The sequence below is a fragment of the Spodoptera frugiperda genome, chromosome 7, assembly GCF_023101765.2.
Source record: "Spodoptera frugiperda isolate SF20-4 chromosome 7, AGI-APGP_CSIRO_Sfru_2.0, whole genome shotgun sequence".
NCBI lineage: Eukaryota > Metazoa > Arthropoda > Insecta > Lepidoptera > Noctuidae > Spodoptera > Spodoptera frugiperda.
This window is the reverse complement of record NC_064218.1, coordinates 6,837,685-6,855,998: the sequence shown is the minus strand read 5'-3', so window position 1 is coordinate 6,855,998 and position 18,314 is coordinate 6,837,685. Positions and strand designations below refer to the sequence as shown.

Genomic DNA, 18,314 nt, shown 5'->3' with positions numbered 1-18,314 from the left:
AAAATGGGTATTGTGATGAATGAAACAAAATTAATAATAACATTTTCTGAATTATATTGCTAAAACTAATTTGATTTTGACTAAGAAACACCTTACAATTCCACTGCGTACCAGGTACGGTAACTAAGTTTCAAAATCACAAGTAATTACAATGAATTGTGAATTTGTGTCTAGTTAAGTATAGGTTAACATAAACAGGAAACAGTCATTCACGGGAAATTTAATTCAAATGTGTAATAAAAGCAGGAATATTGCTAAATAATTTATTTATTCAGCAATATTCCTGCAAAAAAAATATTATTTAGCTACAATTATATTTAACACGCTTACCGTAATGGCCATAATAAATTCACAGCATCAAAAAACGTTCGCAAATCTATTTTTATTAATACCATTTATGTGTACCTACCAGCCTAAAAAACTATTCATTAGTTTAAAAAAGTTTCCATCCAAAAATAAAAGGGTAAGCTTTCCATAAAATTAACATTTTTAGATATTAATTTCGTTAAAATATACACCATTTTGGGATTACTCTGGCGGGAGAGTTTTGCAAGCGAGTCCCTTGTCAAATCGCTCTCGTTGAGCTCAACCGACCGAATTTAATTTAAACGTTACACCTACTATAATATAGGTACCTCCTGCATTGCCTTCACTGGGAAGTACTTACGATGTTCATTCATATTGTCATGGGATATACATTCTATTTTATTGTTTTTGCAAACTATGATGACTGTATTTTCCTCATAGGTTACTAGTATGTTTATCAAATAAATAGATGTATTGTTTTTATACTTCACTGGTTTAGGCATGAACTTAACAAATCTTACTCTTTAGTTACGCTTATCTTTAAGTCTAATTAAGTAATGACAATTTAATATTAAAACCCTCAGTCCCCAACCTTACTTGGGCTCGTTTTATTCCAAATTCATACATTTGTTTAAAACACATACTACTTGAATGTATGTTCAATTAATTCAATTCTCGAACCCCGTATCGAAGGACCAAAACGACAGGACCAACTCAAGTGACCATCAATTTGAAGTCGATACAACAGCTCTCTCACTCGATTAACACGAACAACTTAGTTTTAAACTCAGTTTTACAGTTCGATGGAAACTACCAACTGGTTATGATTTATTGTACACAGTTTTCGCAGTAGTTACTCAAATTTATAGTTACAAATTGGACTATCAAGACGCTTAAACTACTTCCGCACGCAGGGCCAATTTTACGGTTCGCGATCCCTCTCTGGCTTAAGTAACTAAATGTACCAAGTTTAACAAAATATTGTTGATTAATATCTTTACATTTAGTTAAGATTATTTGGTCTTAGTTAAAGCATTTTCATTAATTTATCATAGATAATGGTTTGTTGGTTATGCTTTTGGTCCTTCCATCCGCATTTCATTTATCAGTGCGGGATGAAGGAACGTAATCGTACATTTGCTACATGCAGTTTGACGAACAATCCTTCAATTTTCCGCGTCATGGAACACGAAAAAATCTGAGTTAAATACACATTCTTTTCCTGCGTGAACACGCGAAAATAAGTGAAGATAAACTTAAGCCTACCCTCTTGAATTTGCATCAAAAACAGGGATCTCTTGACTGAAGATAATGGGAACAAAGTTTGATAATCTCACAGCCGCCGGGGCCGATTTGAAAAATTCTCGACATGATTGATAGCTTCCAAAGTTTTGATACAAATACCCCATCAGGGCAAACGGGATGAGATCGCAAGAACGTGCGTTGATAAAGAAAATGTTCAATAACTTTGAAGCTAACTGATCAAAATGTATTTACTTGTTTTACAAATAGTTTTAGTAGATAATGTATCGTATTGCCTTCCCACTATAGTAACATGGTGAATACAAAACACGTACAGTACATACGCTTATCAAACAAGCTTGATGAAGTTAAAACATGTTTGGAGCGTGATCAGAAAACAAGCACTATTTAGGCAATCCCGTAAATCAATTTAAATTTCGATTAGTTCAATAATATAGTGCCGCAAATAGAACATCAGTTCGGATCAAATCCATGCTAGCAACCAAACAGAGTTAATTTATTTATGCCGGCACGCAGCGGCGTTATCGAATCAACGAGTTAGCAGTTTTGATCCAGGTATAACAATGTTAGTCCCAGGTGCGAGGTAAAATTAAACTCTATCCTAAAAAGGTTTTGTAAGCAAAATAAAATTGGTCGGGGGTAAAGGGTCGGGAAGGATGGCCCACAATGATTACTCCAAGGTTCCCCGAACGTTACGCCGCCCCAACCTTGAATACTGATCAGTGCTCGCTGATGCCGATTGATTCCAATTTTTTTCGTGTAACAGATTTCGGAAATCTATTTTATACTTTTGTGGGTGTTCTCATTGTAACTGAAGGGATCGATTCAATTTTATTATCGTCTTGTTAATGCTTTTCGTTATGTTTTGTAGATGTGATTTTTTATGTTAAAGTCTCACCAAAGTTGTTTATTGTATCTACTTAGAACTGTATGTACCCTTTTGATTTTGATTGGCCGGCTCGAATAAACCAACCAATCAGAGCGCCAAACGTGCTCCCGTTTTGATTACTTTCAACGTAAAGCAAACTCGTACTAACGGTACTGGGGAACGATAATAAACTTTTTTAACATCACCATATTTCCAGACATCTTTTTACTTCAAATGACCTTGAACTATTGCTAATGTATAAAGTAAATCCCTTTCAAACATGACACTAATAACAAAAACTAACGTGTTCTACAAACTCATCGACTCCTTAGAAGATTAACAGGCGTGACTCCATATATTTCTTTCATAAAACATAGTCCCACACATGATATATAAACCAGCCATTATTTATCCGGTTTTTCATGATAGAACCGAACTAATATGATTTACAGCGGTATCCAAGGAAAAATATCAAAATAAACGTTTTCGTCAAAGAAAATTAAACTTCCTTTGAGTTTCTCAGTAACTTCATCATGAAATATAATAGAAGAAAACAATTTGAAACTTCACCCTTTGGCAAGACAATATCGGTTTTCTGCTTATTATTTTTTAGTTGCATGAAGTTTGATGATTACTTTATCGAGTTTGTTTTTCCGAGTTTCTTTTTCACTGTCCCGTCTGGTTGAATGTTGCAAATGCGAAAACTCGAATTTAATCATATTTTTAACCGATATAACAAATAATGTTGGTTTCTTATCAAATTTTTAGTTTGTTAGTTGAGATTTGTACATCTCAGTATACATATGTAAGTACAAAAACGTCTTTTGTTTGTAGTTCTAGTTTATCAAAAGATCTGAAGCCTTCCAAGAACTGGGGACTACTTAGCGGTTTTACCGGGGCTCCGGCTCGAAAAGCAGGAGTAGGAACGGGGTGGTTTTTGGTCAGTAAGAGCGGGATAAGACATTGGATGATTTTCACCCCTTAAACAAAGGCTTCCAAGAAAGCTACCAAAGGCAATAAATATCAAACAAAAACTTCTGAAAAAACATACTTATATGAACATATAATGTAGGACATATATGTATGCTTGTATTCTTAAAAGGGGCAATTTAAAGTTCACAACATACGGGTGTCGCAGTTACCTAGTTATCTACCTCTTTACTAAACTTGGAAACTTGCTCACTATGATAAGCTGCCGCGCTGGATTTATTTAATACGAGCTCGACAAATCCCGAAAATGTGAACTTTCAGTACGTTTCGTACCTCTAACCGAGTTCCACTTTCACGTAAACGATGTTGAATATTTTGACTAAAGGTAACCTAAAATATATTTTTTTGTGAACTTGTTATACTATTTTTCAATGTTTTGACCCGAATTCTGTCTAATATAATTTCCTTTCGTTTCTATTTAAGGCTGCTTGTATTAAAAATAAACATAACAAGATATAAGATAGGAAATATTTATACGTAGCGACGGCGGTGTAGCACTGTATACCAAAGTGGCGTAGCACCATCTACTAAGTTGGCGTAGCAATCTCATCTTAGTGTCTGCTACGACGTAGCACAGTATCCTGAGCGTGTAACAGCGTAGCAATGTCATCGTCATCTTAGTGTCTGCTACGACGTAGCACAGTATCTTCAGTGTGTAGCAATAATGTTTACCTTAGTACAAAATATGGGTTACTTTACGATTGTATAATATCAGCAGAATTCTTCAAGGACTTTCACGTAATAAAAGACCTAAATACAATCAAAATATGGTTCAAAATAACATAGCAATTAATGTCTAACATAATAAGTTAGATAAGGCGGTAGGTCTCCTAGGACATTGTGCAATGTACACAATTCATGTTAATGTAACGTTATTGTGCCCACACTCGCCTCGCAATATCAGACGTGTACAGAATATTCTCTCTGTACTTGTTAACGAACATTAAAAGCATTAAGAAGTTCAACTTTTAGTTCTAAAGTAGGTTAAGTATGAGTGAAACTTATCTTTGTTTAAATCTGTTCGTGATTTAGTAGGGAAACGTAACTAAAGTGAGATTACGTTACATTAGTGTAGCGTTGGTTTACTACTCTAAAATATCACGGTGCTTATGGATTTTTCGGAATTGTATTATACAGTGTCAACAGTTTATAGAGAATTTACATCATCAACATCATACATTAACAGCCTATAAGTGGTCATTGCTAACCAAAGTCCTTTTCTGACACATGAAAGGTTTGAGTAGAACCCTCACCCTCATACATGTGAAGCGGGTGTTTTAAACCTCTGGGCCACCACAAAATTTCTCGGACCCCACGTCATTACTGGTTGACTGGATGGTACTGGATTTACTGTCATATTAGTACAAACATTCTAAAAGGGACTCAATACTGACCCTTACGGACCCCAGTTGGCCAAACCCCCGAACGTCCCCAAAACAAAACAAAGTTAAATAATGCAAATCAACATATTCCGGTACATTATTTTCGAGAAAAAAGACTTCAATTTCAATCTATTGTATCAACCCAGAGCTTATAGGCTAAACCAAAGCCCCTTCGTTTTCGCAAGCCCGAATCTAAACGAATTTTCCTCAAGACCACCCGAAGTAAGGCCGAACGAACCCGAATAGTCACGAACTGCCCATTCACGAGAACTTTGTATGTTATCCCACAGTAAACGTACATTTCACACACGTCTTGTCTTAAGGCGCTCCAAAGATAGCAAACAGTACTTTAGGATTTGAAAAAGTACTTTATTTTATTGAAATAAAGCCTGGATTTGAGCAGCAAGCGTTTTATTGAAATATATTAGTTTGTAGAACGTGAGTAGTCTGCAGTACTTGAAATGATAATTAGATTGTTAAGTGGGAACGTAGGTGTAAAGAAGGATCTTTGGAATTTAATTTGTATCGTGTTTCGCGAATCGGAAAAGTCTTCAAAATTAGTACACATTTCTTTTGTTGTTTTGTCTTGAAATTCTAGTATGAAACTCTCATCTTAATATACTAACCGTAAATTAAATAATTGTTTGATCCGAACTAAAGGCAAGCACAAACTAGTTTTTTTAACATTGGCTAAAAAAATTAAATCATCCAATGGAGAGGAAGTGTCTGACTCTAAGGGCCCCAGTAAACGCACTGAAAAATAAAAGCACAAACGAGTATACAATTCTATTTTATTTCCCTTTAACATAATGAATCTACTAAAGTAACCGTCACGAGAAGCTATAAATTATGTAAACAAACATCTTTTACTAAGTAAACATTTTATACTGCGAGATAATAATAACTTGAACATATTCAATCGACATGAAATATAGATGGGTTATATGAAAGTAACAACCTATTTAATTTAGTCAAATTATATTTTAACGACGCAAAGCGCTATCGTTTGTGTTTCTTGGTACCGGAACGCGTCCGTCGCAGGGATTGTAAACTATCGGGACGTCATTTTGAAATAAACAGTCATTCGAGTTTTGAATGCTTACGAGTTTGTTTCATTGCTTTGCATATATCGCGGATCTGGTTGTTATTGTTAATTTTGTTATTGTATCGTTATCACTTTTTACTTTTACGTTGTGAACTCCTGAACACTTGTTTACAAAATTTATAGCTTCTCGTGACGGGGACTTTATACTATACTTGTATGTAACAGTAATAATAATTATTATCATCAAGACGTACACAACATATTCAAATAACAATGCTATAATTTTGATTTTCGAACACAAACTGCTGTCACGTTTTCCCGCCTAAAGTGGCGGCAGCCGCCATCTTGGAACGTGACGGTGACGGCTGACGCGTGTTGACGCTTCTCTATTTAAATATCGCGCCTCTTTTATTCGCCACCTATTTTGTTTTAACAAATAGGGGATCTAATTTACTGTGGGGGATCTTTTGTTGGCTGTATAATGAACGCATTTCTTTTGTTCTCAACTTCGTGGGATATCAACACTTAACACTAGGCTTAAAATATTTTCTCACACAATATATTTTGTTTACCAGGTGATATTAAAACAAAGCGTGTTATGTGTTTTTTTTTGTTGATGTATTGATTTGTTTAGAGAAGTCCTAACCATTGTGTTTGCATTATTTTAGAAGACCTTTTATTCATCTTAGTTTAACTGTTAAATAGTACTTTAATTCTACAATGTTCATAATCAAATTAAAGACTCAATAAGTTCCGCTTTCCTATGAAAGTTTCCATCAATATCATCTAATACGTACAAATAAATCAGTCAATCCGTGAACAATATAAAACCCCGGATAAAATGTAGGAACAGTTACGATTACCTTATTTAAAATCAAGTCACACAGCGTCACAAACAAGTCAACGATAAATCGAAAAAAGTCATTGTTAATCCGGGCTTTTTGTCTTGTCGACTAGTCAGTTACAATCGAACTCAGGAAAAGTAACAGGATATCCTTTTCAGATCACGTATCAGCTTGCTACGTAGATAACCTTGTGAGCGATACACGTTGATATAAAACACGGATAAGTCACACTTCATGGCAAGCAGGTAGCTTATATTAAATTCATCCGACATCTGTTCCTGACACTCTCTCAAACACCGACACTGAGCCAACTGCCAGTGTTCACGAAAATTAGTTGCGCTTAGTTCCAAGTTACCTACTTTAGTCTCGAGAACCGAAAAACAAAGGATCGTTAACGCAAATTACGCTCAGAAATTTAACGAGGACGTACGTAATTATTCTGATATAATTCAGGGCACATTCATTAAGTTGTCATAATTACTTAGTTACTACCTTAAAGTATACCGAGAAATGTGCTTCTTAAGTTTTCATTTTGATGTTTATGTATACTCAGGTACCGAGTATTACACGGGCTTACTTTACGTACAACATAAAATAATAACGAGCAAACTTGAGCTCCTTAGTTTATTTTTTAAACGGAGAAAGAGTTCGGAATAATTAAGAACCTCCGCACAAAAATTTCCCGCGGTAAAAACATAGCATGTTACCGCGGACCTCATTATTCCGCGATTTATACCGAGCCTCCAGAAAGCGAACTAGGGACGCGCACTTGACCTGTTTTTTCATAAACAATATACAATACCGCATTCTGTCCTGTAGAAAAGGGTAAAAGGATAATAAATTCCTTCTAGCAAAGGCAGTTGATTTACGAGAACTCACAATTCAGATTATTTGGGTGGTTCTGACATTATTTATGAGTTAATTTGCATTAAAACAGTTTTTATTCTGAGAAATATTGTGAGGACGCTTCTTCGTGCCTTCGTTCCGAATGTTAATGAGTTATTGACTGTGTTACAGTGACGGCTCATCGTTCAACTTGCCACACGAAAAAATTCTACTGAAATTTTCTTTTACTAAAACTGTAGGTAAGCAGTTTTGAAAGGCATTTTTAGCTTTATGTCGGTCAGTATTTTACATAAAATATTCTGTTGGTAAAATTTACTGAGAGTTGAAAAAATAGGAAAAATATTCTCGTGAGAGCGAGTATAATGGTTTACGTCAGTACAAGAACAGTAACGTCATGTTGCAGAATAGACGGACACTTAAAGTATCTAAGCATATAAACCATTTACTATCTAGCTCCTTTGTAATGCAATAGAATCCAGCATTTTACGAGGATCTGAGGGTTCGTTAACAAAAAGTGCCTTTCGCAATTAATAACGCGTTCCTTTTAGTGGCTAATAAAACGGGGATCGCGTTGGCCAACCCTAAACTTCGATTACAGCCATTCATAGTAATCGTTGATCGTCACGATAGTTGTATATGTAAAGGACTCGGGAGGATAATTGGTTCGCATTAAGCCATCTTCCCGGCTGGCCCGGACGTTGACTTACTGAAGGGCCGTGCCGACGCAGCGTTTCCCGAGCCGACGATCCTAGTCATCATTTTTTTTTATAACGACGCCTGTTTTTAACACTACGATCCTTGTTTAATAGCGGCCCTCGTATAAAAAACGTTTTAGCTGAAAATTATGGGATTATTCGTAGGATGTTTTTAGAGAATTTGGTCCTGAGATCCAGTTTATTGGTCCTTTGTGGTGGCTAATAGGCTGAGTGTCAAGTAGACCGGAAAATTCCATTAGAGCATTCATTGTGCGATGTCAGATCTCAAGCATACGTGCCATTGTTCTCATAACCAATGGGGGATGTAAACGAAGACATGTCAATGAAGTTTGGATCGATATTCTCAACAAATGTACTCAGTGTTTAGACTTTGAACAAAATTCTAATTGCTATTTAAGTGTTTAAGTTGATCTGTTCGTAATTTAACTGCTAGAGAAATTAATTTAGATTAATTAAGATATCCCATTTTGTTCCAAGAAATGTCTGGTGAAGAGGAAAATGAAGTTAATACTTAAAGAAAAATATACCTTAAAGCATTAACCGCCGAAAGAAAACTGTTGAAGGCAAAACCTCCGCTAAAAGTAAGTCATCAGTGACCGATGTGTGGCGGTTAACGTTTTAAAATCAAACTGCCAATATTACCACACTTGAAAAAATACATTAATACGTTCAGTTTCATCTTTACACTTTACTCAAAGAAATACAACTAACCAAAGCAGTACTTAGCACTTACGCCTATATTACTTCTAGAAAATGATGTTAACCAATAAAAAAAACATATAAAAAGGTACTTAGGGTTTACGCAGGCTATGTCGATTGCAGAATATTACGTGTTTATGTTTACAATTCTAAGTAAAGTAAGGAAGGAATCAGTGGGGAATGCTTAGTGAAAATCCTGAAGGTTTCAGTTTACGACCTGTATTTTACGAGGGGCGTGTTTTCAGGCGCTATCCTGTAACGTCTGTCTGCTATAATATCTCATGTTTTGTATTTCAATTTTCTTTTTTTTGGGTGTTCTTGTTATACCATGTTATATGAACGTTTTTATTTTAAATTTTGTACCTGGTTTAATAAGAATACCTCGTGTCTCACTGGAGTGTAAATACTGAATTCGAGGTTTTGTGTTTTGACTTGAAGTGGGACTAATTATTATTTTAAAAGGACAATTTTCAATGGTAATGCGGTATTATAGGAGAAAGAAGAGGGTGTATATGTTGATATTGGCTACTCCTTTAAAGATAACAGGTATTGCGGTTGTGCTATTATCTAATAATAAAGCCTCCGTACATCAACGATTGTAGAGAAAATACAATAAATAGTTACAAATCGCGTATATCTAAATGTTTCCTCCTACAACATTGGCTGATCTACATCTATCTAGACTAATAAATATAAAATTGGAGTGTCTGTTTGTAATATTGAAATAACATTTTTTTATTACATACATATGAATATACATACGATACATACACCAAAATAATACTTTTTTCCATTTTTGTCTGTCTCTGAAATGGCTGGACCGATTTTGACGAGAATTTTATTGGCAGGTAGCTGATGTACAAAATATAAAATTTTAGAAAAATAACAAAAACTTAAATTCTGTCTGAAGTCATCATTCTACGCAAACGAAGTAGCTGACAACAGCTAGTTTTCCAAAATAACGTACCAGACCAGATATGTTTTGTTTTGAGTAACCTACTAGAGCTCTAGTTACCTACAGTTACACTAGATTTGGTTCCGTAACCTAGTTGGGTAAAGGCCAAGAAATAACGATAATATAAATGAAATATCGTGTGATAATCTTACCATGGAATATGATGAAGGAACTCTTTATCATTTTCCCCTGTAAGTATCTACTGTATTTCATGGTTGTATCTACTGTAGATCCTGGCTTACAGGAGTTGCAGCGGTATGGGAGGTTGTGGCGAGCTTGTCCCATTAAAAAAATTACCACTGTAAGACAGGCTAAAAAAACCGACTTCTAAAAACTGAAGTCCTTAAATTAAAAACCAAAAAAAAACTATTATTCATTGTACTGCCTGTTTCTACCCACTGCTAGTTTAGAAGTCTGTGCCATAAGTACTAAACAAAATTATATTAAAACCTATGAAGGTATAGGTAGTATCGGTAATTTATATTTTGTAATGGCTTGTGGTTAAAGTCGGTTAAAAATAGAAACTGAATTGACTTCTATAAGGACCAAAGAACGTACGTACGTTTCTAACTGACACCTAAAGAATTGAAGTAATTCTCGTACCTTTAGAATTATTATTGGTATTCAAGTATTCAATTTCCAAACAAAATTATACATTCAGTTAATTTGCAAACAGAACCGATAATTTCTTCGGTTATTAAATTGTATATATAAGGATATTAATTTTCTTTAATTGCTTAATTTTATTATCATCTCTGAATTAATTAATACCAGGAATCGTTACTCGTGTAAGAAAATTAAGCGATGCCTAAAAAAATCTCTTTTCATCGATATTTTTTTATTAGTCCTGAACTAACAGAAGTGAGCTCATATCCGTAAATCACTTAATTATAAAACTAAAAAGGTTCTATAACTAACAATTCCTGCAGTGTCGAGATACCACGTGCTCATTAAATTTATCAACGACCACTAGTTCAAAGTAGTCAACAAGTAACTGAATTCTTGAATAGCCAACACTAAAACTATAATAACTCAAGGAAATTAAACTCTAACACTGTTTTAAAAGGTTACGATATTCTAGTCAACTACAACGATAATAATAACTGCACTTTGGTACGAAGTTTCATTCATAAGTATCCGACTGATACATAAAAATTCCCCTACATTATGTCTACTGACACAATTGTGAACAATATCCACCGAAAAGACCTAAAAAACGACAACTCAAGCGAAAAATATCGCCAAAACGCCAATCTTCCGCAAAAACGACAACAGAAACTAAATAAAAACATTGAAAGTAGGGTTATCTTTAGTATTTACTAAAACAAAACTTTATATACAAACAACATGGAGTACTTACTTGCAACCAGGCGGAGGTAACGTCAGCCGACACATTGGAAACACGAAAAAATCGTCAACACCCAAATACTTTGCTATACATCATGACACAAACGTAGTAAGTGTAGTAACCGAAGCACATGTAGAGGCGTGCCGTAAGTTCGCCGGTGCACGCGGCCGCACTCAATCAGCTGATCGCGTACGACAGTTAATCAATCAGCAGCGCGCCGGCAGCGGTGCAGGGGTCAGGTCCAAGCGCGGCTGCCACACGAGCTGACTGAAGAACCGGTTCCCATTGACACTAGTACTGGAGGCTCGCATACGAGTCGGCGGCGGCATTTTCGAGCTCCAAGCGGGCGGCCCCGCCGCACTCGCCGCCACACTAATCAGTAATCGTTGCTGGAGGGAGGCTGCGTCGCTCTCGCCCTCGTCCCTCCGCCCTCCCGCGTACCCCGCCCCGCGCACACAACCCCCGCGCGTAGCCTACTACATCCGACCAGAATCGGAAGACGGGAAATTCGGTAAAATAAGGAAATTTCTGCCTTTTAATTTTTCGTGTTTTACTTTGAATATAAATCGGTGCTTTTATGTAAATCATTCTTCTCTTGGAATATGTTTCTGTCAACTTCCTTATTTTGTCGTCTATTAGGCTTATTAAGAGAGAATTTTATCAGCATTGATATAATAAACAAAATATCAATGTATATTTCTTTTTCCGATTTTGTTCCCTCTGAACCGTTTTGATGTTGCGATGAAAATGAATAGCTTATGATAGGAGTTGGCTATCTGCATTTTCCTTAACGACGGCCTACTCTTTGACTAGGAGCCAAATTTTCAGGGGTGACACACTGCCATTAAATATTCATTCGTGGATTGTAAATTAGTGAATTCTCTGAGATAACAGGGCGCCTCGGGAGGCGATAAGGCTCAAATGAGACCGACACTTATCGTGAACCTAACCAGCCGTGGGTAGACCGCGATCACTCATGGTACGCTGAGCATAAATGGAGGATCTCAACATCGACTCTTAAATATATAGTCAGAACTCAGATAGAATATATTTTTCTGAATATTTATAGTATTTAAGTTCATCAACATTAAACAAAGATGGAACTGAAGCTGAGCATGCATTAATAATAGTTCTAAAAGTAAATTCGACGCTGAAAATGAACACCGAAGTTAATCCTAAACTTAGTTTTATAATATGATCTTAATCTTCTATTTTCGGAACAAATGATTTGCGACTAGAGCGCTATCCATATCTCACTTATAATTAGTATTAGGTTTAGTCTAAACTTTTGGACAGGTTTATAATTTGTTAGCAGGTACTAAATGGGAAATATGAACTGGTCCTTGGAGTCGCGACCCTAGTTAAAGCGCCTGCGCGATGACTCCACGTCAAGTGGCGATCTTAGCTCGCACATCTTTTAAAATGCACCGACTCGTCCACCGCCGTACTCCTACAATCTGAACATTCAAATTGAGCTTAACTTGACACCGATCGAAGCCTCCGCACCTACAACCCTCAACTTTATCTACACCCCAATAAAGTTTAAATTCACTTTATCAAGTAGTGTGTGATAATTTTGGACGCTGACCCTGCATCGTTTGCACGTCTTGTGTAAGTTAAGAAGTTTGTAAGATGTCCGTGAAATATTAGCGTATGAAAATTTCGCATCTTAAAGTCCCTAAATAAAGTCATTCCACCTTAATGGAAACTTAGTTGAAATTTACTGGACTGGCTCGAGGTGTGATTTATGGGATTGTGGGCCCTGGTCCAAAGGGCTCAGTAGAGGACCAATTTAATGCTAAGGAAGAGGATAGAAACAGTTGATTAATCAATAAATTCAAAGTAATTGGATGAGGCTCATATAACACTAAGCAACGTCTTCATTTTAATCTTCTATTATGTTTCAATACAATGACTCCATCGAAGCTGTGTATAAAGCAAAATTATTCAGTTTATTGAACTTCAATACTCTTTGTCTTCATAACATTTTCAAATGAAGAAGACTTAATGTCATACTAAGCTCAGCGAATCATTCAAATAACAAAAAACGTATCTACAATTCCATTCACTCCCAACTCTATACACGGAGCGCCGTAGAATCTGCAGAAGCTTATCCATTTGCTAACGAACCGACTTCCTCGCTCCCATTGCGACCGTCTGTCCAAAAATCATACGTAAAAAACCTTTTGACTCAGGTCACATCAAAATTTCAAGTCTGAAATTTGCCAGTGTCGTCGGTGCAAGCCGGGCGAGAGAGGGGAGAAAAAGGGGGACCATTGTTCAGGATGAGTGCAGCCGGGTCGCGGCCGCCCTAAGGTACGGGACCTTAGGACCCGAGTAAAGTTACCGATGTGAATAACTTATCGAGTTACATTTTTCATTAGAATATTTTCAACCATCAAATTTTACAACAGGTGTATGTCCAAAAAGTTTTATGAAAATTACACGAAAGGGTTGCTGGGCTTAATTTTCGAGTTTTATACTAACTTAATTTGCTTTGGGATTTTAGAATTTATAATTTCGACATTGTAATACTCGTACAGTGTGAAATCAGAACACAGTAAATTAAGCAATGAAGTAAAAATGTCTACATGAAAGAACATTATTCTTGATAAAAATGTTGAACTTTATTGCAGACTCATTTGTCTTGTACAATTACTTCTAATTAAAAGAATCGATCGGTCGCCGTCTGTTGGGAAAGTTGTAAAAAGAAAGAACAACAGTGTATCTGGGAATAAAATCAAGATGTACTGTGAATGATTACCGAGTGACCTGAATGAAATCATTAGTAATCGTTAGACGGCGAACTTTGTTCCCCAAACGTCTAACTCGACGAAACTCATCAATCACCGGGGTCTATACTGAACCACGTGAAAGGCACCGACCAATAGGATCGGCTTCTGGTTTTGATTGCTTACTGCTGCGCTATTAACTTCACACCAATTGTTTTGTTTCAAGAACTCCCTAATAAAAGTGTCAAGAGAAATTAATATTCGAAAGTTTGCTTTTAACTACAATAAGATTGCCTGGCTGTATTGTGTAATAACAATAAAAAAAAACTTATTTAATTGTTTGTCAATTTCTTTCAGACTGTGAGGAAACTATGGATAGGAAAAAAGACTAAAGCATGGTTTTATACGTTTAGTTTATTATAATTATTACTGTAACATATCGTCACGCCTTTTATCCTCAAAGAGGTAAGCAGAGGTGCACATTACGACACGCAATGCCACTGTACAATGTACACCTAGTTTTCACCATATATGTTATAAGTCCCATGTAATATAAGATGAGCCTATTAACATATACCGGGTACAATTCCAGAGTCCGTGCTACCACTGAGGAATTTTCAAAACCCCGAAATAAGCCAAGTAATCTATTGCTCGACTCGGGAATCGAACCCGAGACCTCTAGCCCATCAGTCGCACCTACAACCACTAGTCCAACGAGGCAGTTATTACAATAATTACCTTTGTTTACTAAGTGGAAATAAAATTACATAATTCAGTGACTGATAATGGTCTACAGCCCACGCCCAGTGAAATATAAGCCCTACGCCAAGAATTTAAATCAACTGTAAGAAAAAAGGCGATAGTATTGCATCCGAGCAATTTCCGAGTCAATCTCCTCTCTTTGGAAGAACTAGTAATCGACATAAAAATCTATAAAATTCTACGCTGATTAATTCTTTCGAGATTTTCTCTTACTAAGACGTTGTTCGATATCGAACGATGGAATGTTCCTCTGTTAGTTAACAGAGGAATATCATAAATATGAAAGGTTTTTAAGTATGTATGGATGAATGTTTATTACGTAGTCACCATCACTTGGACATTTTTTAAATGTTATAAGCCGGTAAATGAGCAGACAGATCACCTGATGATAAGCAATCGCCGCCGCCCAAGGACACCCGAAACACTAGAGGCGTTACAAGTGCGTCGCCGGACTTTTGGGGGAGTTAGGAATTTAAGGGTTGTTGGGGGATTAGGAAGATTGCAACTCTGCGTGATCCACAAATTGTTGTTTCGGGTCTGGGTGTCATGTGCATATGTACTTGTATGTCTGTAGACGTACCCACGACACATGAGAAAATCCTATTGTGGTGCAAAGTTTTAAAAAAAGTGGGTGTAAAGAGTACAAAACAATAATTATGTAAAAATATCGTTTTATAGCTGCACGGAGTCCCTGCACCAACGCAAACGCTTTTTCTTTACCTAGGCTAAGACTTTTCCGGAGCTGCGGACTACCTTGCGGGTTTACCGGGGCTCCGGCTCGAAAAGCAGGAGTAGGAACGGGATGGTTTTTAGTCAGTAAGAGTCTGACATTCCCTCCAGCCTCGCCCAAGGCGGGAGAAGTCATTGGATGATTTCCCCCCTAAAAAAAAGGCTAAGACTTTCAGTAGGACTTTTACATGTAAGATATATGAAACAGGTCTTTAATGTAAGGCTTCAAGATCTAATCATGTTCATGTCCCAACAATATTGAAGTGAAGTTACTCGAAGTATGAAGACGTATAATAGTAGGAATTTTGATTAAAATTGTTCTCTGTACATTTTGCGCATAATATAACTTCATGTTGTACTGAGAATATACGACAATAGCTGTCAGTCACTTGTTTCATCACTTTGAAAGCTGCAGAAGTCCTTGAAATTTGTTTTAAAAAGGAGTAGGAGATGTAAAATGAGGGGTGGTGTTTATGTTCTAATAATCGTCACTACTGTATATTAACCCTTGGTATATTGAAACGCAGATCCGCACATTGAACGCCGCCCGACCAGAACCAGACCTGTCGCGTTTTGCGTGCACTCCTCATAAGCCATCAGACCGTCACAGATGGGGCCCAGTTGATGCCTGATCCGGAGCTGCGGACTACCTAGCGGGTTTCCCGGGGCTCTGGATCCACGTGCGACACACACAATGTGTTTTCAATTTTGTCTTATATACGAGAGCACTTAAAAATGAGTAGCATGAGGTAGTGTGAGGTTAAAAACAATTAGATGATGATGATTAGATAGAGAAATATGATTTCAATATAAAACCAAATTACAATCACACATATGTACAATGTACATACATACATAACAAACCTACACACAGATTTTATTTGGTACGTTTTCATCTAAGTATTATATTTATTTTATACAAATCACTATCAGGAATACCGAGGTCAAAGTACTGTCTAAATTGTTGGCTATAAAATCAAGCACCAAAGCGTCTTGGCTACCGTAAGGGAAGGTCTAAGAAAGGAATTCCCTAAATACCCTTGGGAGCAAAAGGGACGAGGTCGGAGCACAACGCTTGTAATATAAATATAATTTAATGATCGTAAATGAATCGTATTATGTTATAGATTTGTAAAAAATTGCGTGTTTTTTACTGTATGTGCACATTCACTGTTTAGTTTGGTAGCTACTTCAATGATGTTATGTGGTTATATTTAGTTCTATGTATCTAGTACGTAGTACAAAATTTGTATCATTGCTCGATATATGTAAAATACAATTTAAAAAGAATAAAAAAGCAACACAAATTCACCGAAAAAATTCAAGTTACTTTTAATTTCAAATATTTGAGTCATAATTAATAACTATTATTTAGTTAGTATAATTTATAATTGTAATAAAAAATATTGCCTATTCAAAAAAATCACTGTAAAGTTGAAAGGTTCATCGAGAAAAAAATAATATTTTCAAATTAGCGTGGATTAATACTAGGAACTAAACATATAAACAGTAAAATATAATACCAATCCCACAAGAACTAATATCAATGAAGTTTTAACAGCCTCTATTGTTTACGCACTCAAACCAACTTTTGGCGTCCATCTGTTCTGTGTACTATTTCAACCACACAGCCCAAAAAACGACCACATTTTGCTAGCTTACTTCAAAAGTTTCAAACTATTTCACACAAAAAGCTAGGAAACTCTCACATTATGTGGAAAGTTTTTGAGCCAAAAAGTTGAATGTATAATAGTGCTTAGTTGCTTACAGGGTGCGCAAGCTTCGTAGTTGCCGAGCTAGTGTTCTGTTTGATTATTTAACTATCTCAGTTTACATAGCAGCAGTTGACATAAATACCCATTTACATAGAAACGAGTTTCAGAACTGAATTTTGTACATGATAATGGGAAACTTCTTTGAAATTCTATCGTACTAATCTTATAAATGCAAAAGTGTGTGAGGATATTGGTCTCTTTTCAAAATCTAAATGGATGTGACAGATAGGTTTTTTAGGAGGGAAAATCATCCAATGACTTCTCCCGCCTTGGGCGAGGTGAGAGGGAGTATCAGACTGTTACTGACAAAAAATCACCCCGTTCCTACTCCTGCTTCGAGCCGGAGCCCCGGTAACCCGCTAGGCAGTCATAAGATCATAGATAAAGCGGTCTTTTTTAATGATAGACGTTAGCTATTTTATACGCTATGTTATACGTATGTAGACGTAAATACTAGCTGGGATAAAATAGTCAAAATTTTCGATTGAGATTAGATGCTGTTAAGACTTGACAAATAAGTATTGGTTTTCCAATTCCGAATAAAACTAGAAACCAATCAAACTAGACAGATATCTTTCATACATAAAACCAATGCACAATTCTACTATTACATTTCATAGCTTGGATAAAATCACTACCGGAGTAATAAAAATCATAATATAATATGACCCGGTTTCTCCCACCTTTTATTGCTATTGAAGTAACGTTGAAAGGGAAAATTTCAAATAAAATATTTCTAACAAATGTAGGTCAGTTACGTGGCTTCATTGGCTTGGATTCAGAGAGGACTAGGAATACAGCATTTGATAATAATATGCTTTTAGTAGGAAAACTTTAGAATGAATGGCCCTAGGAGATGCATTATCCCTAGTGATGAGCCGTAACAGGCGTTGCACTATAGGGGCTCCGGAGCAGGTCTAATTAGAGTACTCTGTGCCTGACCACCGGGGTGGTGGTCTTTCATCCCAAAAAGCTAGGCACCTTCGCTCAATTAGGTTTGGACGATCCCCCATAAAAAGGGCACAAATATTAGTACCTGCAACTTATGGCTCA

General features: G+C 36.3%; 1 protein-coding gene across 1 annotated transcript in view; it reads right to left on the bottom strand.

The window, feature by feature from the left end:
• LOC118266075 (cell adhesion molecule Dscam2) overlaps nucleotides 1-11,636 on the bottom strand; it is a 240,666-nt gene extending 229,030 nt beyond the window's left edge. Inside the window, exon 1 of the mRNA XM_050694620.1 lies at nucleotides 11,276-11,636. Within this exon, the coding sequence (XP_050550577.1) occupies nucleotides 11,276-11,310 (35 nt within the window). The 5' untranslated portion in view covers nucleotides 11,311-11,636. The remainder of the gene's footprint in view (nucleotides 1-11,275) is intronic.
• Between the last annotated feature and the right edge of the window lie 6,678 nt (nucleotides 11,637-18,314).